This window comes from Phyllobates terribilis, unplaced genomic scaffold, assembly GCF_046119375.1.
Source record: "Phyllobates terribilis strain yellow unplaced genomic scaffold, ASM4611937v1 Scaffold_5__5_contigs__length_657084704, whole genome shotgun sequence".
NCBI classification, from domain to species: Eukaryota; Metazoa; Chordata; class Amphibia; order Anura; family Dendrobatidae; genus Phyllobates; species Phyllobates terribilis.
This window is the reverse complement of record NW_027362765.1, coordinates 72,280,437-72,307,268: the sequence shown is the minus strand read 5'-3', so window position 1 is coordinate 72,307,268 and position 26,832 is coordinate 72,280,437. Positions and strand designations below refer to the sequence as shown.

At 43.1% G+C, this 26,832-nt stretch overlaps 1 protein-coding gene and 1 pseudogene across 1 annotated transcript; both read right to left on the bottom strand.

The window, feature by feature from the left end:
- Positions 1–2,617: 2,617 nt before the first annotated feature.
- LOC141270773 (uncharacterized) overlaps positions 2,618–26,832 on the bottom strand; it is an 89,065-nt pseudogene continuing 64,850 nt past the window's right edge.
- On the bottom strand, positions 10,272–21,710 carry LOC141270761 (uncharacterized). The gene is made up of 6 exons (XM_073680873.1): positions 21,566–21,710; positions 21,257–21,436; positions 21,050–21,173; positions 20,869–20,966; positions 14,694–14,784; positions 10,272–12,944 (listed from the first exon to the last, which is right to left on the bottom strand). The coding sequence occupies exons 1-6, from the start codon at positions 21,641–21,643 to the stop codon at positions 12,829–12,831; spliced, it is 687 nt and encodes a 228-aa protein (XP_073536974.1). The 5' UTR covers positions 21,644–21,710; the 3' UTR covers positions 10,272–12,828.

Genomic DNA, 26,832 nt, shown 5'->3' with positions numbered 1-26,832 from the left:
AACCCACCACAAGCGACCCCTTTTGGAAACTTGACCCCCCCCCCCCAAGAAATTCATCTAGGGTGACTAAGCATTTTTAACCTACATGTGATTAATTTTTTTTTTTATAAAATTTAGATGTGAAAACAAAAAATTACATTCTTTCCCACTAAAATACTGTTTTAGTATCAAATTTGTAACTTACATGAGGGGTAATAGGAGAAAATGGACCCCATAATTTACAAAACTCGAAAAGCAAACAGCGCTATTTAATTTTTGTTATGCAAATTTGGACACCACATTGCATTTATAGAGCCCCTGAGGTGCTAAAAAAGCAGAAGCATCCACAAATGAACCCATTTGGCAAACTAAATCCTATAACGAATTCATGTATTGGTGGGCAATTTTAACTCTCAAACTAAATCACTGAATTTTATAAGATTGGGCCATGAAAATGAAAAACGTAAGTTTTTCTGCTAAAATTTAACTTTTACCTTAAGGTTTTAATTTCTACAAAGGGAAATAAGAGAAAATGGACAGGACAAATTGTTACGTAATTTTTACCGAACGCGGCAGTACCCCATATGTGGTTTTACACTACTGTTTGAGCACATGGCAGGGATCGGATGGGAAGGAGGGATACTTGGATTTTGAAATGCATATTCCGTTTGAATAGATTGTGGGCTCCAATAGCAGAGCCCCTAAAGTGCCAGTTCAGGAGAAATGCCCACATGTAACCCCATATTGCAAACTTCACTGCTTAATCCCTTCACTCCCAGGCCATTTTTTGTTTTTCGTTTATTCCTCCCCTTTTTCCAAGAGCCATATCGTTTTTGTTTTCCCGTCAAAATAGCCGTATGAGGGCATATTTTTTGCGGGATGACTTGTACTTTTAATGACCATTAACTTTATCACGTAGTGTACTAAAAAAGTTCTTTTTTAATTACCATGTTCACTCTATGATAAAACTGACCTGGCAATATGATAAAAGGCTTTTGCTTTTGTCGTCATTTTCCGAGACCCATAACATTTCCATTTTTCGGGATCTGGGGCTGTGTGAGGGCTTATTTTTTGTGCCCTGAGTTGATATTTTTATTGATACTATTTTGGGGTAGATACAATGTTTTGACCGCATTTTATTGCAATGTTGCTGCAACCACAAAACCGTAATTCTGGTGTTTTGATTTTCTTTCTCGTTACGCCGTTTACTTTATATTTTCATAGATCAGAGATTTCTGAATGCAGAGATAACAAATGTGTATTTTTTTTAATGATTTTTATTTTTAATGGGGCAAAAGGTGGGTGGCTTGAAGTTTTGTGTTTAATTTTTTTAAACTTTTTTTTATGTGTTTAATAGTCCTTTTAGGTGACTTGAAGCTGCGATCATCCGATCACCTGTGCTATATATAGCAGTGCTCCAGCACAGTTATGTATAGCAAAAATTATGATCTCCTATGAACGCCAGCCAAGTGCCGGCATTCACAGGAGAACCATAATGACAGGTACTCCGGCTATCATGACAACCCATCGGTGCGATGCGATCCATGCTTTATTCTGGAGAGTTGCAAATATGCCAGTTAGTGCCCATACATTGTGCCCCCATACATAGATTGTTCCCAGCTTGTGCTTCTGGAGACAAGCACTTCGAACATTGTTAATTTGTCTCTCCGCACTACAATAATGCCAAACATGGGGCCACTTACTGTGTTTCAGGAACAGAGGGTCTCCGGAGGAGGGGGCATTTGGATTATGGAGAGCAGAATTCAATGGATTTTAATTGAGGGGGTGGGAGTCATGTCGCTTTTCCAGAGTCTTTGTTCTGCCAGTAACGTGGGAGCCCCCTATATTTCTAATAACAGATGACGGAACTGAGTGGGGGCTGGTTTTGTGCGGAATAAGTCAGAGTTTTTATTGGTAACATTTTGGGGTACATAACATTTTTTAATCGCTTTCAGTATAAGGCTGGGATCACATACTTGTGTTCTACACTGAGCACCTTTAATGGGGTTTGTGTGTAAATCCCACAAAAATGCAATTCAGACCAAACCCATCCTGGAACCTCTAACTATGAGGGAGATAAAGACTTCATTTGACGTCTGTTCAAGTGGTATCCATCTTTTTAGGTGTGCATAGAACTGTGGTCCATCACATTTGTGCGCTAAGAAGACACCTAAAATAATGTGACACCTGTGGAACAGAGACCAGGCGGAGTCCAAAGATACTCCATCAGCCTCATTATAGTGAATGGTCCTGTCAGGGTTTTGTCCGAACCGCAGTTTTTGGGATTTACATGGAAACTCTGACGTCAGCAGAGGATTAATGTGAACTGAGCCTTATTCAGATTTTTGGGAAGTAGAATGAACGAATAAACAGCAGTACAAGAAGACTTTTTATAGCGACACCAGATTTATAGTATTTTTTAGAAGCAGCACACACTGAGTATAGCAACATATATAGATGATTTTAGAAAGACCTAATAGTCGATACAAACCCATAGAATGATATATGTTTGCTATATGGACAAGCAAATGGCAGACCACTCGGATAAAGACACAACTAGCAAAGAGAAATACTGAATATTGGGTCCAACAATCATAAAGAAAATTATTGTGAAAGATAAAAAACCTTTATTGGACAAATAGTATAGTGGAGCTACTCGCCCAAGAGTGCCCGCACTAAAATGTTATAAGTCAAAAAATAAAGGGTCAAAGAAATAGAGGAATGAAGAGGAGAAAATATACATATACAGTACTTAGAATATATTATACAATATCAGATAAATATTAGATAGATATTACATAAAACCACGGACAGACAGTATGTCTAAAAGATGATCAATATATACTGTAAAATGTTTGACCTTTTACTTGTAGATGTATGACTGTTTTATAATTTGCATTTTTTTCTTACACTTTCAATAAATTGATAAAGAAAATCGCTACCTCCTTGCATGCGTCTTTAGATGACCAACAAGATGTGATTTTACTGTAAAACATTTCCCACAATCTGAACATGAAAATGGATTCTCCCCTGTATGAATTCTCTGATGTACAATAAGATTTGATTTCTGTATAAAACATTTCCCACATTCTGAACATGAAAATGGATTCTCCCCTGTGTGAATTCTCTGATGTTCAATGAGATGTGATTTCTGCTGAAAACATTTCCCACATTCTGAACATGAATATGGCTTCTCCCCTGTATGAATTTTCTTATGTTTAATGAGATTTGATTTGGCACTAAAACATTTCCCACATTCTGAACATGAATATGGCTTCTCCTGAGTGTGACTTCTCTGATGTATAACAAGATTTGATTTCTGTATAAAATATTTCCCACATTCTGAACATGAAAACGGATTCTCCCTTGCGTGAATTTTCTGATGTTCAATATGAGAGGATTTCTGATGAAAACATTTCCCACATTCTGAACATGAATATGGCTTCTCCTGTTTGTGATTTCTTTGATGTGTAACAAGACGTGATTTATATTTAAAACGTTTCCCACACTCTGAACATGGAAATTCCTTCTCCCCTGTATGAATTCGCTTATGTCTAATGAGACTTGATTTGTTACTAAAACATTTTCCACATTCTGAACATGAATATGGCTTCTCACCAGTGTGAGTTCTCTGATGTATAACAAGATGTGATTTCTGTTTATAACACTTCCCACATTCTGAACATGAAAATGGCTTCTCCCCTGTGTGAATTCTCTGATGTATAACGAGAAATGATTTCTCATAAAAACATTTTCCACATTCTGAACATGAATATGGCTTCTCCCCAGTGTGAATTCTCTGATGTGTAACAAGCTGTGATTTATATGTAAAACATTTCCCACATTTTGAACATGAAAATGGCTTCTCCTCTTTAAGAGCTATTTTATGCTCATTAGTCCTGTTATGACTTTTTTTTTGCTTATCAGTCATTGATGAAGGAGAAGAAAGGACCTGTTGAAAATGGTCAGATGAAATTTTTTTTCTGTGAATGGCTTGAGGTATTTCTGGGATAATAGTATGTTCTTCATATGTATCTGGTGTAATACCATAATCTTCTTTTGCAAAATCTGAAAGTATCAGATCTACTTCTGAACTTCTGGTACACTCAACTGCCAAGAATAAAAGTCATTTTTTTAATAATACTGTATTGAAATTATATCAATATTATTTATTTCATCAATTTTTAATACAATTGTAATACAAATAAATGATCAAAAATTAGAGTAGATTGAAGGGATTATTAGATTATGATGTTAGGCCATCAGGTTGCATTGTTTAAATTTTTCACTTCTCTATTGGAGTCGTCTTCCATCATTACCAGTTAAATCAGGGGTAGGTAACCTTTTTTCTGCCAAGGCCATTTGGATATTTATACCATCATTCAGGGGTCATACAAAACTATCAACTTGAAATTTATCCTGCTATATTTGGTCAAACATTTACTTAATTAACCCCTAATATAATGTCAGGAGCTGCTGCCCTTTGGGGAGGCATGTGATGTTAGGTATATTACAGTGCATGTCTGATCACAGTGGGAAATCCATCGCTTCTCACGTTACATTTACAAAAGATATACCAAGATTGTTCTATATACATCAAATAAGAGACACCAAGACTGCTGTACATACATCACATAGGAGACACTGGGGCTGCAGCATATACATCATATACAGTCATGGCCGAAAGTGTTGGCACCCTTGAAGTTGTTCCAGAAAATGAAGTATTTCTCCCAGAAAATTATTGCAATTACACATGTTTTGTTATACACGTTTATTTTCTTTGTATTTGAACAACATAAAACCTCATGACTTTATCACGTTATGGTTGTTTATTTTTGCTTTCTTGCAGGAGACGAGGGCTTCAATGGAATGGGCATTAGGTAAGTATTTTTGTTTTGGTAAATTAAGAATTATTAATAAATGATTGTGTCGTTATTTCAAATAAGGGATTTTATTCTGGCTGTGTCTTTATTTAACAATATAACTATAGGATTAGTAATGGACAAGCGTCTTATAGATCCCGCTCTATTACTAATCCGTGGGCTTGATGTCACCGGAAAATACAAAGGTGACATCAACCACACAAATATTACCCCACTTGCCACTGCCACAGGGCAGTGAGAAGAGTCGGGCAAAGTGCCAGAATTGGCACATCTAATATATGCGCCTTTTCTGGGGCCGCTGCAGACTGCTATTTTTAGGTTGGGGTGGGGGGGGACAATATCCATGGCCCCTTACAAGTCTGAGAATACCAGCCTCCAGCTGTCTGCTTTAGATTGGCTGGTTGTCAAAAATGAGGGGGGACCCAACGCCGTTTTTTAAATTATTTATTTAAATAATTTAAAAAACGGGGTGGGGACCCCTCTATTCTTGATAAGCAGCCTTGCTAAAGCTACCAGCTGAGGGTTGCAGCCCACAGCTGTCATTTTAAGAAGAAAAGGGGGGAAAGAAAAACTTCGAAAAGCGTCCAATAGATGAAAAAAATTGTATATACTTTATTAGAAAAGAACATGAAACAAATGGATCACAAATACAAATATAAAAACAGAGATGGAGGGAAATACATGTAAGTATAAGGAAAAACGGCTACTAGGAATAAAAGACAATCTCTACCATATTACTATTGTATGATATATTTTTTCAGTGTTTACACTACTAAGTCTGTTATAGATCTCTAATTATACTTATCTTTATTTTTGTTTCCTCTGGTTGGGGTAGTCCCTTTGGCTATGTACTTGTCCAGAATACATGTGATCTCTATCCAAAGCTTTGGGACCTGTTGTTATTGACCCCACTATGTGCATTTATCCATATAATTTTTTGTATAAGTATATCTATGAGATTGTCTTTTATTCCTAGTAGCCGTTTTTCCTTATACTTACATGTATTTCCCTCCATCTCTGTTTTTTTATATTTGTATTTGTGATCCATTTGTTTCATGTTCTTTTCTAATAAAGTATATACAATTTTTTTCATCTATTGGACGCTTTTCGAAGTTTTTCTTTCCCCCCTTTTCTTCTTTATATGATACACTTCGGTAGTCCTCATGATTTTTAAGTCCTACTATGGGGTTTACTTTTGTTGCTTACTCTTACCCCTATATTTCAACTCTTTTGATTATCTCACAGCTGTCATTTTGCCTGGCTGGTTATCAAAATATACAGGGGAACCCACACCATTTTTTTTCATTTATAGCGCAGTCGTTGGCAGATGAATACTCCCATCAGCCGTGCTTGCTCTCACTGTTATCTGCGACAGCAGGCGTAGGCTGAGGGGTGTAATAGTCCCATCTGCCGAAGCCTGTGACCGGAGGTAAACTTTTTATCTACGATCACAGCTGCGGGCTCACGCTGTCATCTGTGTGGGAACTGCAGCTCTCTGATGATCTTACCGCTGATCAGAGGCAGTGTATGCCGCGGTGTCAAGCACATGACAGTGCGAAAAGCACCTGTTTGGACCCCCATTTCCATGCTGTCATCTGACAGCATGGGACCTGCAGTGCTCTAAGCGGTGGTATTAATCTTACCACCGATCAGAGCCGCCGGGGCTTTGACTCAACCCAAACAGTAACATGGACTTCCAAGTGAAGTCCGTGTTGGGGTTCCATGCCCGAACAGTAGGTGTTCGGTACAGACCCCGAACTTTACTGTTTGAGTTTGCCCATCTCTATATTGGAGTTACTGGGGCTGCAGTACAGGAACCGACATTCCAGACATATGGGGGGGTCCAGAGGTGGAGAGGCGCCCACTGACACCGGCGGCTATTTCAGCTGGATGTGCATTCAAGGACGCACATTCAGCTGAAATGTATTGCAGCGCATAGACTCTCCAGCTCACTGCTCTGCCATACGCACCAATCTATCAGAAACAGTCAGTTGACATTTGCATGCCTGTCACAGTGAGCGCACGGAAGTGAAGTCATGCTCTATAGCGGGAACGCTAACACCTGCTGCTGGTTCCTGCGTTGGCTATACAAGAGGAGGCAATGTGTCGTGACAGTGGGGAAAGTAAGAATAATAAAAAAAAAAATGACATAATAATATAATATAATATATACATTATATATATATATATATATATATATATATACTGCTCAAAAAAATAAAGGGAACACTCAAATAACACATCCTAGATCTGATTGAATGAAATATTCTCATTGAATACTTTGTTCTGTACAAAGTTGAATGTGCTGATAACAAAATCACACAAAAATCATCAATGGAAATCAAATTTATTAACCAATTGAGGCTTGGATTTGGAGTCACCCCCAAAATTAAAGTGGAAAAACACACTACAGGCTGATCCAACTTTGATGTAATGTCTTTAAAACAAGTCAAAATGAGGCTCAGTATTGTGTGTGGCCTCCACGTGCCTGTATGACCTCCCTACAACGCCTGGGCATGCTCCTGATGAGGTTGCGGATTGTCTCCTGTGGGATGTCCTCCCAGACCTGGACTAAAGCATCTGCCAACTCCTGGACAGTCGGTGGTGCAACGTAACGTTGGTGGATGGAGCGAGACATGATGTCCCAGATGTGCTCAATCAGATTCAGGTCTGGGGAACGGGCGGGCCAGTCTATAGCTTCAATGCCTTCATCTTGCAGGAACTGCTGACACACTCCAGCCACATGAGGTCTGGCATTGTCCTGCATTAGGAGGAACCCAGGGCCAACCGCACCAGCATATGGTCTCACAACGGGTCTGAGGATCTCATATCGGTACCTAATGGCAGTCAGGCTACCTCCGGAAGGCACATGGAGGGCTGCGCGGCCCTCCAAAGAAATGCCACTCCACACCATTACTGACCGACTGCCAAACCGGTCATGCTGAAGGATGTTGCAGGAAGCAGATCGCTCTACACGGCATCTCCAGACTCTGTCACGTCTGTCACATGTGCTCAGTGTGAACCTGCTTTCATCTGTGAAGAGCACAGGGCGCAAGTGGCGACTTTGCCAATCCTGGTGTTCTGTGGCAAATGCCAAGCATCCTGCATGGTGTTGGGCTGTGAGCACAACCCCCATCTGTGGACGTCGGCCCCTCATAACACCCTCATGGAGTCGGTTTCTAACTGTTTGTGCAGACACATGCACATTTGTGGCCTGCTGGAGGTCATTTTGCAGGGCTCTGGCAATGCTCCTCCTGTTCCTCCTTGCACAAAGGCAGAGGTAGCGGTCCTGCTGGGGTTATTGCCCTCCTACGGCCCCCTGCAGGTCTCCTGGTGTACTGGCCTGTCTCCTGGTAGCGCCTCCAGCCTCTGGACACTACGCTGACAGACACAGCAAACCTTCTTGCCACAGCTCGCACTGATGTACCATCCTGGATGAGCTGCACTACCTGAGCAACTTCTGTGGGTTGTAGAGTCCGTCTCATGCTACCACGAGTGTGAAATCACAACCAACATTCAAAAGTGACCAAAACATCAGCCAGAAAGCATTGATACTGAGATGTGGTCTGTGGTCCCCACCTGCAGAACCACTCCTTTATTGAGTGTGTCTTGATAATTGCCAATAATTTCCATCTATTGTCTATTCCATTTGCACAACAGCATGTGAAATTGATTGTCAATCAGTGTTGCTTCCTAAGTGGACAGTTTGATTTCACAGAAGTTTGATTTACTTGGAGTTATATTCTGTTGTTTAAGTGTTCCCTTTATTTTTTGAGCAGTATATACAGTACAGACCAAAAGTTTGGACACACCTTTTCATTTAAAGATTTTTCTGTATTTTCATGACTATGGAAATTGTACATTCACACTGAAGGCATCAAAGCTATGAATTAACACATGTGGAATTATATACTTAACAAAAAAGTGTGAAACAACTGAAAATATGTCTTATATTCTAGGTTCTTCAAAGTAGCCACCTTTTGCTTTGATGACTGCTTTGCACACTCTTGGCATTCTCTTGATGAGCTTCAAGAGGTAGTCACCGGAAATGGTCTTCCAACAATCTTGAAGGAGTTCCCAGAGATGCTTAGCACTTGTTGGCCCTTTTGCCTTCACTCTGCGGTCCAGCTCACCCCAAACCATCTCGATTGGGTTCAGGTCTGGTGACTGTGGAGGCCAGGTCACCTGGGGTAGCACCCCATCACTCTACCTCTTGGTCAAATAGCCCTTACACAGCTTGGAGGTGTGTTTGGGATCATTGTCCTGTTGAAAAATAAATGATGGTCCAACTAAACGCAAAAAGGATGGAATAGCATGCCACTGCTAGATGCTGTGGTAGCCATGCTGATTCAGTATGCCTTCAATTTTGAATAATTCCTGACAGTGTCACCAGCAAAGCACCCCCACACCATCACACCTCCTCCTCCATGCTTCACGGTGGGAACCAGGCATGTAGAGTCCATCCGTTCACCTTTTCTGCGTCGCACAAAGACACGGTGGTTGGAACCAAAGATCTCAAATTTGGACTCATCAGACAAAAGAACAGATTTCCACTGGTCTAATGTTCATTCCTTGTGTTCTTTAGCCCAAACAAGTCTCTTCTGCTTGTTGCCTGTCCTTAGCAGTGGTTTCCTAGCAGCTATTTTACCATGAACGCCTGCTGCACAAAGTCTCCTCTTAACAGTTGTTGTAGAGACGTGTCTGCTGCTAGAACTCTGTGTGGCATTGACCTGGTCTCTAATCTGAGCTGCTGTTAACCTGCGATTTCTGAGGCTGGTGACTCGGATAAACTTATCCTCAGAAGCAGAGGTGACTCTTGATCTTCCTTTCCTGGGGCGGTCCTCATGTGAGCCAGTTTCTTTGTAGGGCTTGATGGTTTTTGCAACTGCACTTGGGGACACTTTCAAAGTTTGCCCAATTTTTCGGACTGACTGACCTTCATTTCTTAAAGTAATGATGGCCACTCGTTTTTCTTTACTTAGCTGCTTTTTTCTTGCCATAATACAAATTCTAACAGTCTATTCAGTAGGACTATCAGCTGTGTATCCACCTGACTTCTGCACAACACAACTGATGGTCCCAACCCCATTTATAAGGCAAGAAATCCCACTTATTAAACCTGACAGGGCACACCTGTGAAGTGAAAACCATTTCCGGTGACTACCTCTTGAAGCTCATCAAGAGAATGCCAAGAGTGTGCAAATCAGTCATCAAATCAAAAGGTGGCTACTTTGAAGAACCTAGAATTTAAGACATATTTTCAGTTGTTTCACACTATTTTGTTAAGTATATAATTCCACATGCGCTAAATCATAGTTTTGATGTCTTCAGTGTGAATGTACAGTCCTGAAAATACAGAAAAATCTTTAAATGAGAAGGTGTGTCCAAACTTTTGGTCTGTACTGTATATACATATATAGCAAAATGATAGGAAGAGAAAGCGCAGGCTATAGAAACTATGCACACCCACAATATTCTATAAAAAAATCACAAATCTTTATTGAAATCTTTATACAAGACCATCTACCACACTACATGAAATAAAAACATTTAAAAATAGGCAAAACATTGCACTATGCAATATCAAAAGGTAGGGGGAAGAAATATCAATATATTCATTCAAAGCAATAACCCCCTTGAACCCGCAGGTAAATAAAGTGCTACTGATCAAATCCCATAATATGAGGCATGGTCATTGAAGTATATCATAATAGCATACCACATAATTTAATTTATCAATGGCAGAAAGTGCATGCATGTATGATATAAAACATGATCATTAAGTATATCACAATAGCATACCACATAGTTTAATTAATCAATGACAGAAAGTACATGCATGCATATTAATAGACCAGGTAAACCTGAAAGACCATGTCAAAAAGTTGAAATGTATGTAGGGAATGAATTGGGATAGTTACCTGCCGGCACTAGAGACCCTACGCGTTGCGTTGTGATTTTTTTTATAGAATATTGTGGGTGTGCATAGTTTCTATAGCCTGCGCTTTCTTTTCCTATCGTCTTATCAGGCTACTGTAGCACCCCATCACACATATTTGTAGCAGTGCCCACCCTTCTTCCTTTTTCTTGATATAAAGTATATACATATATACACACACAGTATTTGAGTATTTAAGTATTTGATCCCTCGCTGTTTTTGTAAGTTTGCCCACTGACAAAGACATGAACAGTCTATAATTTTAAGGGTAGGTTAATTGCAACATTGAGAGATAAACTATCCAAAAAAATATCAAGAAAATCACATTGTATAAATTAGATTTTTTTTTTGCATTTTGCAGTGAGAAATAAGTATTGGATCCCTCTGGCAAACAACACTTAATACTTGGTGGCAAAACCCTTGTTGGCAAGCACAGCAGTTAGACGCTTTTTGTAGTTGATGATGAGGGTTGCGCACATGCTGGGAGTAATTTTGGTCCACTCCTCTTTGCAGATCATCTCTAAATCATTAAGATTTTGAGGCTGTCGCTTGGCAACTTGGAGCTTCAACTCCCTCCATAAGTTTTCTATGGGATTAAGGTCTGGAGACTGGCTAGGCCACTCCATGACCTTACTGTGCTTCTTTTTGAGCCACTCCTTTGTTGCCTTGGCCGTATGTTTTGGGTCATTGTCTTGCTGCAAGACCCAGCCACGACCCATCTTCAATGCTCTTACTGAGGGAAGGAGGTTGTTGGCCAAAATCTTGCGATACATGACCCCATCCATCTCCCCTTCAGTACGGTGCAGTCGTCATGTCCCCTTTTCAAAAAAGCACCCCCAAAGTATGATGTTTCCTCCACCATGCTTCACGGTTGGGACGATGTTCTTAGGGTTGTACGCATCCTTCTTCCTCCTCCAAACATGGCAAGTTAAGTTAATGCCAAAGAGCTCAATTTTTGTCTCATCTGACCACAGCATCTTCTCCCAATAATTCACAGAATCATCCAGGTGTTCATTGGCAAACTTCAGACAGGCCTGCACATGTGCATTCTTGAGCAGGGGGACCTTGCGGGCACTGCAGGATTTTAAACTTTTAAGGCGTAATGTGTTACCAATGGTTTTCTTGTTGACTGTGGTTCCAGCTGCCTTGAGATCATTAACACGTTTCCCCCGTGTAGTTTTAGTCTGATCTCTCACCTTCCTCATAATCAAGGATACCCCACGAGGTGATATTTTGCATGGTGCCCCAGATCGATGTTGATTGACAGTCATTTTGTATTTCTTCCATTTTCTTACTATTGCACCAACAGTTGTCTCCTTCTCATCCAGCATCTTACTTATGGCTTCCTCCCCTGCCCAGGTCCTGGGCAAGGGAGGAAGCAAAAGAGTATACAGGAATTACAGCATGGGGTCACAGCTGATTCTTTCTTTGAAGTAAACCATTGTTTAAAAACAAAAAGGAAATGTTTTACCTCACAAAAAGAATCAGCTGTGATCCCATGCTGTAATGTCTGTATAGTCCTTTGCTTCCTTTTCTGCCCAGGAGCTGTGGTATGATCAGACCATGTTACTGAATGGTCAGACACAGCCATTACACAGTACACAGCAGGGGCACATTTATAAGATTATCTCAGCACAGGAACATTTTATTTAAACACATCCATTTGTGGAAGTTATTATTATTCCAAGATCTATTGATTAAAATGAACTTTCATTTGTGGGAAAACCTCTTTAATGGTGTTGCAGCCTCTGTGGCCTTTCAGAAAAGATGTGTATATACTGATAGACGAATTGAAACTTAGATTGTACACAGGTGGACTTCCTTTCAATAAGTATGTGACTTATGAAGGTAGTTGCTTGCACTAGAAATTTTTAGGGGCTTCAAAGCAAAAGGGGTGAATATATATGCACATACCAATTTTTATTTATTTTCTCCCATGAATTACATTTTTGCCAATATTTTTCACACTTCACCAACTTAGAATATTTAGAACTGATGCATCACACACAAATCAGATTACAAAAATATTTAAACACAGGTCGTCATGTAAATCAATTTTGTTAAAAGCCTGGGGGGAGGGGGTGAAGACTTTTGCAAGCCAATGTATATACCAGGATGAGGCCCAGGATGGTAGACATTCATATCTAGAAGGGGAACAGGATGGGGAAAATTAAAAGATAATAGGGAAGGGGGCAACACATATGTCCTTATAGGATTTAGAACGCTACAAGTGCCCATACATCTGACCAAAATGCTGGGGGAATAGGTGCAAATTTTATACCGGGTCCCATCAGACTCTAGTTACACCACTGTGTACAAGAGTAGCAAAACACAAATACAACTATATAAATTTGGTATTGCCATAATGGTGCAGACCCACAGAGCAAAGGGAAAGGGAATGCCTTATATGTGCAGCATGTGAATAACAGAAAATGTAAAACATCAAAAACTAACAGAATTTATGTTTTTTTTTTCAATTTCGCTCTACAAAGAGTTAATAAAAGTTAGTTAAATTATATATAAAATCCATCAAAATAAAAATACAGTGGTTCTTGAAAAGAAACAAGTAAAAAAAAATCCTCTGTCCTAGAGACCCAAAATGAGCACGTCCTTAAGGCTTTGGTGGACATGGTATGGACACGTTTGCAGACCACTTTTATTTATAAAGATGTAATCCTCAGTGGGCATTTCAAAATAAGAATATAGATTCAGGCCTCAATCAGATGACATTCGTCTTTTTTTTGTTTGTTTACACGTTAAAATAAAATTTTTATTATAATATGTTGGATGCATTTTTGGTTCGTGTGTCTGTTTTTACAATCTGTGTCATCCAGTTTTTCACTTTGTCAAAGCCTCTAATATCAACTACTTCCAGGCAGAGACGCCATTCCCCTCACCGCCGCGGTCCAGGTCCGGCGTCTTCCTGCTCCCCTGCTGCTGTGGCGCACACCGCGCCCAGCTTCCCGGGCACTGTGCTTAGGGCGTGCGTGCGCTCCCTCCCTCTTAAAGGGGCCACGCGCGCCGTCCTATAGAGTCCCCGGCCAATGGCAGGAGGACTTTTTCTATATAAGGCACCTCCTCCAAAATGGAGGTGCCTGTGCAAGGTTGTTGTTCTGTGTGCTAACACTTGCTCCAGCCCCCAGGTCCCGCTGCCTGTCAGTCCTGCCTGCCAGTCAATCTGTCAGTCCAGCCTGTCTAACAGTTCTGTCCACCAGTCTGTCTACAGTCGTGACAGCCAGCCTGCTTACCTGGAGCTCCTGTCTGTTACCTATTGTGCCCGCCAGCCAGCCTACCTGGAGCACCTACCTGTAACCTGCCGTGCAAGCCAGTCTGTCTTCCCGGAGCACCTGCCAGTTATCTGCCAAGCCCGCCTGCTTGTCTACCCGGAGCACCTGTCTCTGCCAGTTACCCGCCGTGCCAGCCTGCTTGCCTACCCGGAGCAACTGTTTGGCTATCTGCCGTACCAGCCTGCTTATCCACTCGGACCACTCGTCAGCCTTCCTGCCGTGCTCATCCGCTGTACCGGTCAGCTCCTGTCATATGACCTGTGGGAGTCACCTGCTCTCACACAAGGTCGGTCCCAGAGTGGCACCTGATCCACCTGCCCGGTCGCTCCCTGGTTCACGGAGTCGACTGAGCCACCGTGTGACCTGGGTCGGTCCGAGTAGGCACTTAGTTACGCCCCTCTGGTCCCTCCTTGCACCGCAGCACAGATGTTCCACCACCCGGACCCATAACAGGTTTTATTTGTTTTGTTTTAGTGATAAATCCTTAGGTGTAAAATCCACATAAAAACTCAGTGTAACAGACCCTAAAAAATTTCACACATAATTATATTATCTAGTGACTAAGAAGAAACTGTGACTTCTCTGCATTTAGTGGTCAATACTCACCTGTGCGGTTATCTGTAGGAATCTCCTCTTTACACCGCTCATCATCCCTCACATATGTCTCTGTAGTATTAATATGGGGCAGATCTTCACCCTGAAACAAAGATTGTAAAAGTCACAGACAGATGGAGAAGTTGGGTGAAATGATTAAAAAAACCAGAAACACTAATAAATAAATATGGCGATCAAACATTACCCTGTATTTGGCATTCATAGGGCCCTAACAAATTCAAGTATTCATGCCCCCTACTCAGGGCCGTATTTGGAGTTTCTGCTGCCCTAGGCACTGTCAGTGGTCGCCCCCCCCACCCAGGTCACGCCCACCCTCACCCCCCGTCACGTCCCCCCCCACAGTAAAGAGTAGCACACACTAAGGCTAAGTTCACACATTGCACATTTTTGTGCTTTTTTGCGCACGCTTTTCAAAATGGGAGAAAGCATGGACATAAAAAGAATGACCATGTCAATTCTTTAAGCAGCTGCGCCGCGCTTTCTCACATAGGAGCCCATTATTCCCGCTGGAATTACGCATCACCATTCACACAATGCGCAATTCCAGCGGTAATATGCCAGCGCTGCAGCCGGATGTGATGTCACACAGGGGAGGAAGAATCCTGTTCCTCCTCCCCTGTGTGACATCTATGACAGCCCTTTTGAGTCTCACAATGTATTAATATACACTGCGAAACGCAAATTAAACTAATCCAAATGTGTTAAAAATAATACTAATTGATTACTTATCCTCCGCCGGGTGTTCCAGTTACCGGGAGCCGAGAGATCCTCCACATCTAGTGTCCGTCCAGGGCTTGTGATCTGTGATTGGCCGCTTGCGGGCATGTGATATGTGACGTGCTATGACGTGCATATCACATGACCGCGAGCGACCAATCACCGATCTTGACAGGTCCTTGCAGGTCGGTACCTGCGGTTGTGTTGGCTCCTGGCTCCCCGAACACCCTTATGGAGGGTAAGTATTCATTTTTTATTATTTTTAATACATTTGGCTTACTTTTATTTAGATTTCGCAGTGTATATTAATCAAAAAGGGATGTCACAGAGGGGAGGAGGAGCAAGATTCTTCCTCCCCTCTGTGGCATCACTTCTCCCCTGTGCTTTTGGGGAAGAAGTGCGCCCGTAATAAAACACGGCGCCCTAGGCACGTGCCTACAAGTGCCTAAGGGCAAATACGGCCCTGCCCCTACTGGTAAGTCAAACAAAGTTATCTGCACACCTCTCATTACCCCTAACATACAGTGGGAACAGAAAGTATTCAGACCCCTTTAAATTTTTCACTGTTTATTTCATTGCAGCCATTTGGTAAATTCTAAAAAGTTCATTTTTTTCTCATTAAAGTACACTCTGCACCCCATCTTGACTGAAAAAAACTGAAATGTAGAAATGTTTGCAAATTTATTAAAAAAGAAAAACTGAAATATCACACGGTCATAAGTATTCAGACCCTTTGCTCACACACTCATATTTAAGTCACATGCTGTCCATTTCCTCGTGATCCTCTTTGAGATGGTTCTACTCCTTCATTGGAGTCCAGCTGTGTTTAAATACACTGATAGGACTTGATTTGGAAAGGCACACACCTGTCTATATAAGACCTCACAGTTCACAGTGCATGTCAGACCAAATGAGAATCATGAGCTCAAAGGAACTGCTCAAGGTGCTCAGAGACAGAATTGTGGCAAGGCACAGATCTGGCCAAGGTTACAAAAGAATTTCTGCATTACTCAAGGTTCCTAAGAGCACAGTGGCCTTCATAATCCTTAAATGGAAGAAGTTTGGGACCACCAGAAGTCTTCCTAGACCTGGCTGTCCAGCCAAACTGAGCAATCGTGGGAGAAGAGCCTTGGTGAGAGAGGTAAAGAAGAACCCCAAGATCACTGTGGCTGAGCTCCAGAGATGCAGTAGGGAGATGGGAGAAAGTTCCACAAAGTCAACTATCACTGCAGCCCTCCAACAAGTTGTGCCTTTATGGCAGAGTGGTCGGATAGAAGCCTCTCCTCAGTGCAAGACATATAAAAGCCCGCATAGAGTTTGCTCAAAAACACATGAAGGAATCCCAGACTATGAGAAATAAGATTCTCTGGTCTGATGAGACGAAGATAGAACTTTCTGGTGATTATTCTAAGCGGTATATGTAGAAAAAAACAGGCACTGCTCATCACCTATCCAATGCAATCCCAACAGTGAAACATGGTGGTGGCAGCATCATGCTATGGGGGTGTTTTTCAGCTGCAGGGACAAGACGATTGGTTGCAAGTGAAGGAAACATGAATGTGGCCTAGTACAGAGATAGCCTGGATGAAAACTTCTTCCAGTGTTCTGGACCTCAGACTTGGCCAAAGGTTCACCTTCCAACAAGACAATGACCCTAAGCACACAGCTAAAATAACAAAGGCGTGGCTTCAGAACAGCTCTGTGACCATTCTTGACTCGCCAAGCCAGAGTCCTGACCTAAACCCAATTGAGCATCTCTGGAGAGACCTGAAAATGGCTGTCCACCATCCAACCTGACGGAACTGGAGAGGATCTGCAAGGAAGAATGGCAGAGGATCCCCAAATCCAGGTGTGAAAAACTTGTTGCATTATTCCCAAGAAAACTCATGGCTGTACTAGCTCAAAAGAGTCCTTCTACTCAATACTGAGCAAAGGGTCTGAATACTTATGACCATGTGATATTTCTGTGTTTCTTTTTTACAAAATTTGCAAAAATGTCTACATTTCTGTGTTTTTTCAGTCAAGATGGGGTGCAGAGTGTACTTTAATGAGAAAAAAAATAACTTTTTAGAATTTACCAAATGGCTGCAATGAAACAAAGAGTGAAAAATTTAAAGGGATCTGAATACTTTCTGTACCCACTGTATGTCTCTGAAGTATTAATATGGGTCAGATCTTTACCCTGAAACAAAAATTGTAAAAGTCACAGACAGATGGAGAAGTTGGGTGAAATGATTAAAAAAAAACAGAAACACTAGTAAATGAACATGGTGACCAAACATTACACTATATTTGGCGTTCATGATGCCCTAGACAATTGAAGTATTCACGCCCCCTACTGATAAGTCAAACAAAGTATCTGCACACGACATATTTTTCAGATGGATTCAGCCTGGAACCCATCAGAAAAACAATGAACATTTCCACTGCAATGTCAAGAGGTCTTGCCTTAGACATGTTTAGTCTTTTGAATGTCAGGGTTTCAAAGATATAAAGTGGTTAAAAGTCGTTAAAAGAAGTTACCAGACCATTCCATTGGTGGTTTCTGTTTGGAAGTCGCTCTCTAGTTTATTCAATACAATTTTTGAATAAAAAGCCGAAGGCCAAAATTTATCAGTTAAAATGACTGAAAAGATGCAAAAAAAAAAAAGATACTTCAAGACAAAAGATACAGGAATTTCCTGAAGCACTTTCCGCTTGAAAAATTAGCTGGGTTTGCAAAAAGCAAAATACACATTAAGTGCATTAACCCTAAGAGTACACACACCCTTTATTAGGTAGTAAAGGCCCTCATACACAAAGTAATGTCAGCCTAACCTGCCGATACCACAGGACTTGGCCAACAGTTCAATGTGTATCGGCACCTCTGAGTGATGACCTCAGTGGAGATAATGATGTCCGACTGCAGATCCTTTTGTTCTCTAAAACAGTGTTCCCCAACTCCAGTCCTCAAGGCCCACCAACAGGTCATGTTTTCAGGATTTCCTTAGTATTGCACAGGTGATAATTCAGGAAATCATGAAAACATAATCTGTTGGTGGGCCTTGAGGACTGGACTTGGGGATTACTGCTCTAAAAGATGAGCAGCTGGCAGGCAAGTCTAGCAGCAGTTCTCTCACGGAAAACAAAGGAGTGCTCGGCTGAGTCAGGGACATAAGGCGAGAGTCAGGCGAGATTGCTGCCAGCTGCCTAAAGTGTGTTGGGTCTTTAGTCAAACACTTGTTCAGCTGATAAATCTGGCCTCATTGATATTAATATTGTATCAATAAATTAGAGATTACTACAATCAACATTAGTACAGCATGAGAACCAATATCAGGACATGCTTTCATTAACAGAAACACCATAAGTACATGAACACAGCACTGGAACCACCATTAGCACATGGATAGATAACCAGAACAATCAATATATGAATGCATCTCCAAATCCTTTATCAGTACATAAATACAGCACCAAAATCATCATCAGTACATGAATATAACACGAAGCTTAATACATGAATCAATTGCAATGTCAGGATCAGCCTCCGGCATATACAATTGCATGGCAAGACCTTGCAACTCCCAGTATGTCCTTAACAATGATAAGAAGATGATGGGAGTTGTAGTTACCATCCAACATCAGGCTGTGGAACATACAGAAACCGTAGCACTTATTAGACACAGGCAGTAGCACTATTAAAGATTAAAAGAGTAACATAAAGAGGCACTCCTACCAAGTTTTTTAGTCATGAAATATGTATATGTGCATGTAACGTAGTGTGTGTGTTAATATACTCACTTACTGCTACTTTCTCTGGTGCCCAGCATTGTTCTTCTTTGCTTCTCAGTCATACCACCACAATTGCGAAAAGCCGGCTCACGCTATACTCTGTGTGTGAGCCTGAAGTTTCTTTTACAACAAAAGTCTATGGAGCCTCGTTCTGACCCTCCATTGGTTTACATTGTAAAAGTCATTTCTGGGTCATGCAGAGCACAGTGTGACCCGGACAGTCTGCAGAGCAGTGATGTCACTGAGAAGCGAAGAAGAACGGCGCTGGAAACCGTAGAGAGCAGCAGAAGATGCATATACTAATACACACACTACATTACATGCACATACACACACATTTAATAAATAAAATACATAGTGGGAGTGCTTCTTTAACTTTTGGGGGATATTTAATATGTTTTTCAGCATTTTAATCCTGAGAAGAGTGGTTTAGGTCGTTTAAGAAGTGCACTGGTCAGGAGACAGGAGCCTTCGACTCCCTAATGCATCCGCTCTGCGCTCCAGAGAGGAGCACCTCTAAGGTGTTTTGAGCAATTGGTGGAGCTATCACAATTGAGTCGCCCACTGATCTGCTCAGAATTAAAAGGTCTAAAATATTTAAAAAGCTCATAAAAGTGTAGTTACTCTCTAATGTGTATTTACACTGGCCTTTATAAAACAGGCTGCACTGACCAGAAGCACAAGCAAAATGTTCGTTCATTTGGTAAAATGGTTAAGCTTGTTTATATATCACTGATCTGAAGAGATATGATATTCTATACGCACATTTCGATTATGTTAACAATTGTTCTGTGCACATATAAGTGCTGTCGGCCTGTCTAAAGGTTATTATATGACAGCTGATCAGCTTCTCCATTGTAAATACACCCTAAGACCAATGAACTTTGTAGGTGACATCTACTCTGAATGGAGCTGATCTCATTCCTTTCTAAGTCATATGGTCCTGAAACCATGATGACTTTTCACATCTACACTCATCTCTGCAGGCAACCGCCACACTGTCCTCCCTTACGGATTACCCCTTCTACACATTCCTCACTTGTGAACTATGATCTCCACACTATCCATGCGCTATACTGCCTCATCTTCTAAGTGTCACCCTCACGCTGCCCCCTGACTATTCAACCCTTGTGGGTTCTTGTACCATAAGTTAAACAGCTGCCACGAAGAGAAGAATTTGGTTGGCCACAATACTTATGTAATCCCAAGTTTTGTAACCTCCATCTACTGATGCTAGAGGTACCAGGATGGGGCAAGAAAATATTCCCATATTATTAATTCACCTCCACCAGTCTAAAGTGTTGATGATGGTTGTTTTTCCTCGGTCATAATATTCTCAGTATAGCCTTGATACCATTACAAAGAGAATACCTACACGGTTGGTAGTTTTTGAAATACTGGTCCTGGCTAATGTACCATTGATGACCATGTTTGAACTCGCTCAGATCATTCACTCTTCCAATTTTAATGTGGATTCCGGCTAATAACTCCTCACTTTTATACTACACTCCAGGGTCACAGGTCTCACTCCACACAATGAAGCTCAAATCAGGAAAGTGTCGCTAATTCATTGTCCATTCAGTGTATAATACTGGTGGCTAAAACAAGACTGAGTACAAGACCTTCACAGCCTTCTACACATCATAGGGAACATCTCATGACGACATCTATCTACCTGATGATCCTGAGGAACATAGGGATTTTCCTGTTTATAGTCTTGTGCAAGATGAGGATGGGGACATCTCTCTGGTGTTGTCCTTTTACTGGATGGAACTGGAGGAAACACATACAGGGACTGAATTCATTCTTTACATAAAGATAATTATAGGCCGTGTGTATTTAGTCCGGTCTATTACCTGGTGATGTGAGGGGCTGGGGAACCTCCATCATGATGTCCTTGTACAGATCTTTGTGTATATCTAAATACTCCCACTCCTCCATGGAGAAATAGACGGTGACATCCTGACACCTTATAGGAACCTGACACATACAATGATACAGTCATCCCCCCGATCCCTTCCTAGTGTTACTGTATAATGTCCCAGCATTCCCAGCAGTGTCACCTCTCCAGTCAGCAGCTCAATCATCTTGTAGGTGAGTTCTAGGATCTTCTGGTCATTGATGTCCTCATGTATCAGGGGGTGAGATGGAGGCCCTGTGATTGGGCTCAGGGGTCTTCCCCCTCCCTCAGACACAGGGTCCTGACAGCGCTCACTAGAGGTCTTCTTCACTACTGTGTAATCCTGGTTATGGAGAGACACATTAATAAATCTCACTACAGACATTTCCAGAGTCCTCACCTCTCCAGTTCTGTCCATCTGTTATTCCCATAGATAAGAATGATGTAATGTGACGTCATCAGAATCTCTCACCTCTCCAGTAAGCCGGAAGAGGATCTCTAGGGTGAGGTGTAATATCCTCTCCGCCATCTTGTCCCTGTCTCTATCCATCCTTGATGATCAATCAGGAATATTCTCTTATATAGAAGATCTCCACTGAGAGGATCCGATATTGTAGGGACCTGAATGGGGAGAAGATGACGATGTAACATCATAAATATCCCATGTAAGAAATCTCCGGAGCAGTTACCGGCTTCACATGATCACTACATCCAGTCATGGCCCCGTCCTGCCCCCGGTATAACGCACAATCACATTATAGTCACATACAGGGATTTATCACAGGCTCAGCACTGAGGGGGTTAATAGTAATGGGGAATCTCCACATACCTCCACCTGCAGAGCCGCACACTGGATATATGGCTGTTCTGTGCGCACAGGACCTGTGATGAGGTCACAGGAGGGGAGGAGTCAGGGGTCACATGATCAGGGGCCTCAGCGGATGCAGGACTCTGCTGTGCTGGGTGTCATGGTGCTGGATGAGGGGAAGGTTATGTGTGGGGTCAGGAGGGATTTACAGTGTGGATGTAGCAGAGCCGCGTGTGTACGAGGTGTATGGAGCAGAGCCGTATGTGTACGATGTATACGGAGCAGAGCCGTGTGTGTATGAGGTGAACAGAGAGGAGCCCTGTACGGAGCAGAGCCGTGTGTGTGTATGATGTGTACAGAGCGGAGCCCTTTTTGTACAATGTGTATACAGAGCAAAACCGTTTGTGTTCGACAAACGAAAGTTACCTGATAGCTGATTAAACAGGAGTGGACCAAGAGTTCCTGGAGGAGACAGGATGAGGAGTGGGAAATGTGTGAGGAGTGAGAAGACTGGGAGCGGAAAGTGGGGGAGGGGGGTGTGTGGAGACAGTACGGAGAGCAAGTGGGTAAATGTGTGGAGACAATTTGGTGAGTTGGAGGAGTAATGTGTGAGGAGACTATTGAGACTCTTTTATCCAAGCGTAAGGATGAGTGAACCCGAAGATCGGGGTTGGTACTGTGCCAAATTTTAGCGACGACTTCTATACGGAAGTCCATGTTACTGCTCGGGTTCTCCAGCCAAATAAAGCTTGTTGAAAGGCTATAGCGCAGCCAGTCAACAAACTTTAAGGCTGTGGGCACTTCCGGCCCCATCACTGACATGCCAAGTATTGGCATCGCTTTGAATAGCCGGCACACCTCGTGACCTGACCTGTATAAATGCTGGATCACATGTTGCACCGCCATTCTTACTTCAGAGCCTGGTGCCCTAACAGCCTGTTGTAGAGTGCCATAACAGCCTGCTGCAGCATGCCCATAATACAGCCTGGTGCACACTGCCCATAATGCAGTGTGCCGTAATACAGCATGGTGCTGTAACATGGTAACATGGTGCTGTAACAAAGCCTGGTACAGCGTGCCTGTAATACAGCCTGGTGCACACTGCCCGTAAAACAGCCTGGTACAGAATACCCTAATCTAGCCTCTTATCTACTGGGAATTTTTTTTTAGGGGGGAGAACATGAGCACATCAAATAGTGGATGTGTTCGTGGTGGTGATAGCGTACCTGCTGCAGGGAGAGGACGTGGTTGATCCGTGAGTGTTACGTGTCGAGTGCAACACCTTCCTTGGGTGCTTGTAGTTGACAAGACCTTCTGCATCACTTTGTAGGTCCGGGTACCGCTAGCCAAATGGTGAGGCCAGAAGATGTTGAGGTGGTATTAGATTGGATGGCTGAGAGTGCCTCTAGTTCCTTCACGCTGTCTTCCACCTGGTCCCCTGCACAAAACGCAGAGTTGGCACCTGAGTCTCTTCTGCTTTTTGATGACTCCGCTGGCTGGAGTTCCGTTGCCCATCCACCTGGTACTGCGCTAGATGTGGAAGAGACTGAGTGCACTGATGCCCAACGATTTGTTATATTGCAGGAGGAGTATGTGGGAGGGCTAGTGCACATGGTCAGCGGACCACCACAGCACATCTCAGAGGATGTCGAAACACAAGTGCCAACTGCTGCGTCTTCTACAATGTGCACACCGGCAAGGAGGGCAGGGGTGGGGGAGTGTGTGGAAGATAATGCGAGAGATAATGAGGTCCTAGACTCTACAAGGAGCAAAGGACATCCAAGTGACGTGTGCAGTTCGAAGGAAGAGGAGGTGATCATGCTGCCCCATGCTGCAAAAGCACAGTGGAGGGCCCCAACCTAGTGCGTCATCTGCTACTGCCCACTACACCAAAGAAATGAGCAAACCAAAGCCAGCTCAAAGGAGCTCCCTGGCGTGGCATTTCTTTAGGGAATGTGGGGACGACAAGACACGGGTGGTTGGCATACTATGCCGTTAGAGCATGAAGAGAGGCATAAATGTTATGAGACTGAGCACCACTTGCATTACGAGGAATCTGTATTCCAAGCAGGAGATGCTGTGGAGTAGACACCTTAAAGAGTGTCATCTTGCTCCCTCTCTTCTGCTGCGGTCTCTGCCTTTTCCTCCCGCTCACGATCAACATGCCATCTGCCTCCCCGCAATGAGAGGATGTGACAGCACCAGCAGTGTCACCGAGCATCTCCACACCGTCCCCAGGAAGTGTCCAGCTTTCTATCACCCAAACCCTTGAGAGAAAGAGAAAATACCCCTCTACCCAACCGCAAGCCATGGTCCGGATACAGGATTTCAAAATTCCTGGCCTTTGAAATGCTGTATACCGTCTGGTGGAAACAGACAGCTTTTAAGAACTGATGGCGGTGGCTGTCCCGCAGTACGTTGTTCCAGCCGCCACTACTTTTCCAGGTGGGCCTGCCCTGCACACACGTTATGGACAAAATCAGGTATCCACTGCGCAATGCCATCAGTGGCAAAGTCCACATAACCACTGATACATGGAACAGTAAGCACAGGCAGGGAAGTTACACTTCCCAATCGGTAAATGTAGTGGCAAGTGGGACAGAGGCGGAAGGAGTTCTAGTGCATGCCCTACCACCACTGATGATTGCTGGACGTTTCTCTGTCCATGTTGCCTCCTAGTCCACTACCTCATCTAGTTACAGTAAGACCTACACCACCATTAGCACAACCAAGGTGAAACAACAGCAGGTTGTTCTGAAATTAATCTGTTTGGACGACAAACCCCCACCGTGAAGGAGCTGTGTGAGGATATCAAACAGCAGACGAGTGGTTGGTGCCGGTGAACCTCAATCCCAACCTGGTGGTGTGCGATAACAGGTGAAATCTCGTAGCAGCTCTAGGGGTAGCCAGTTTGACATACATCCGTTGCCTAGCGCATGTGCTGAATTTGGTGGAGCTTCCTCAAAGACGTTGTCCACTACTTTGACATTGATGCCCTATCCGTAGGATAAGGCATCAATGTATGATCGGCCGGGGTCCCACACGCGGCACCCCCACCGATCAGCTGTTATCGGTGGCACCGGCCGGAAGTGCTCACCTGCGGGGCTCCGCCGTCAAGTGGTAGTGGCCGCCGCGGTGTACTGCACATCTGCCTCCCATTCAATTGATAATGATAAATGATAACGCGATAACAGCTGATCGGCAGGGGTGCCGCGTGTGGGACCCCAGCCGTTCATAGATTGATGCCCTATCCTACGAATAGGGCATCAATGTAAAAGTAGTGGACAACCCCTTTAAAACTGACCACATATGTCTGAGCTGTTACTGAAAGTGTGGGCAGTGTGCGCGCGCTTTCAGAGTTCTCACCCTGCTTCTGCTTGTCTGTCTGCACTGCAGCATCACTTATGCCTTCCCACTCACTGCCTCATATGCAGCGTACCAACAAGGTGGAACTCCACCTTGCATATGCTGGAGAGACTGTGTGAGCAGCAGCAGGCAATAGTGGTGTTTCAGCTGCAGCACACAGGGGTGAGTCACTTTTCAGAACACCACCACTTCATCACCAATGAGTGGGCCTCAATGTGGGACGTGTGTGCCGTGTTGTGCAGCTTTGATTACTCCACCAACATGACCAGTGCTGATGACGCCATAATGAGCGTTACGATTCCACTTCTATGACTGCTGTAAAAAAAACACTTCAGGAGATGATGAATTAGTTGGTGGCACAGGAGGAACAAGGACCATTTACACAGCTTTCAGGGCTGTCATCCTCACATGACTTGGAGGGTGGGTTCCTGTACCACCCGAGGCCGTGTACACAACTGTCCAGCCAGGGACAATTTTGGAGAATGAGGAGGATGAACCGTTTTCACAGCAGGGTGGCACTCAAATCTGCTCACAGACATCACTGGAGCTTTGCTGGGGGCATACAGAGGACCCAGACCATACAACTCCCACCTCTGGGCAGCCTGGCACACATGAGCCAATACATGCTGTTGTATCTGTGCAATGACCGCCAAGTTGCTCAGATTGTGACCACTGCTGATTACTGGGTGGCCATCCTGCCACTAAAAGGACAAAGTACCATCCTTACTTCCATCACTGGAGCAGGATCGCAAAATGCGTGAATACAAGCACATGCTGGTAGAGGCACAACTGACGGCATTCCCACCTGACACTGGGGGCTCAATGAAAGAACAAGGCAGAGGAGGAGGAAGTGTCCAGCAAAGATGCAGCACCGCTATATCCACTAGAGAATCATTGGATGTCGTGGGAACACCGGGGATTACTTCGGAGCTGTGGCGATTATTTTTTAATAAAAAATAAGTAAACTAGGGAATGTATGGGGGAGTCTTTATTCAAATAAACTTTATTTTCCTGTGTGTCTTTATTTTTAAACACGGGTTTAGTAATGAATGTCTGATAGACGCCTCTCCATTACTAACCCCTCAACTTGAAGCCAGCTTACATTACACAACTGACATCAACTCCAAAAACTATTACCTTGATTGCCACTGCACCAGGGCAATCAGGAAAAGCTGAGACTAAGCGCCAGGATTGGTGCATCTAATGGATGCGCCATTTCTGAGGCGACCGAGGGCTGGTCTTATTAGGCTTGGAAGGGGCCAATATCCATGGACCTTCCCATCCTATTAATACCAGCTGTCTGCTTTGCCTTAGCTGGTTTTTAAAATTAAGGAGGACACCATGACTTTTTTTACGGTACCCCCATTTTTAATAACCAGAGAAGGCAAAGCAGACAGCTGCGGGCTTATATTAACAGGCTAGAAAGGTCCACTGATATTGGCCCCTTCACAGCATAGTAAAATCAGCTCACAGCTGTCTGCTTTCCCTTCATTGGTTATTAAAAATAGGTGGGACCCCACGTCATTTTTGTTATGATCTGCTACAAGCACTAAGGAAAGAAAGGA

Coding starts and splice junctions, on each gene's coding strand:
- LOC141270761 (XM_073680873.1), bottom strand. CDS start 21,643: ATGGATAGAGACAGGGACAAGATGGCGGAGAGGATATTACACCTCACC. Junction 14,785..20,868: donor ATGTTCCTCAGGATCATCAG/GTAGATAGATGT, acceptor TCTTTGTTTCAG/GGTGAAGATCTGCCCCATAT. Junction 12,945..14,693: donor TCCTACAGATAACCGCACAG/GTGAGTATTGAC, acceptor TTCCCCTTCTAG/ATATGAATGTCTACCATCCT.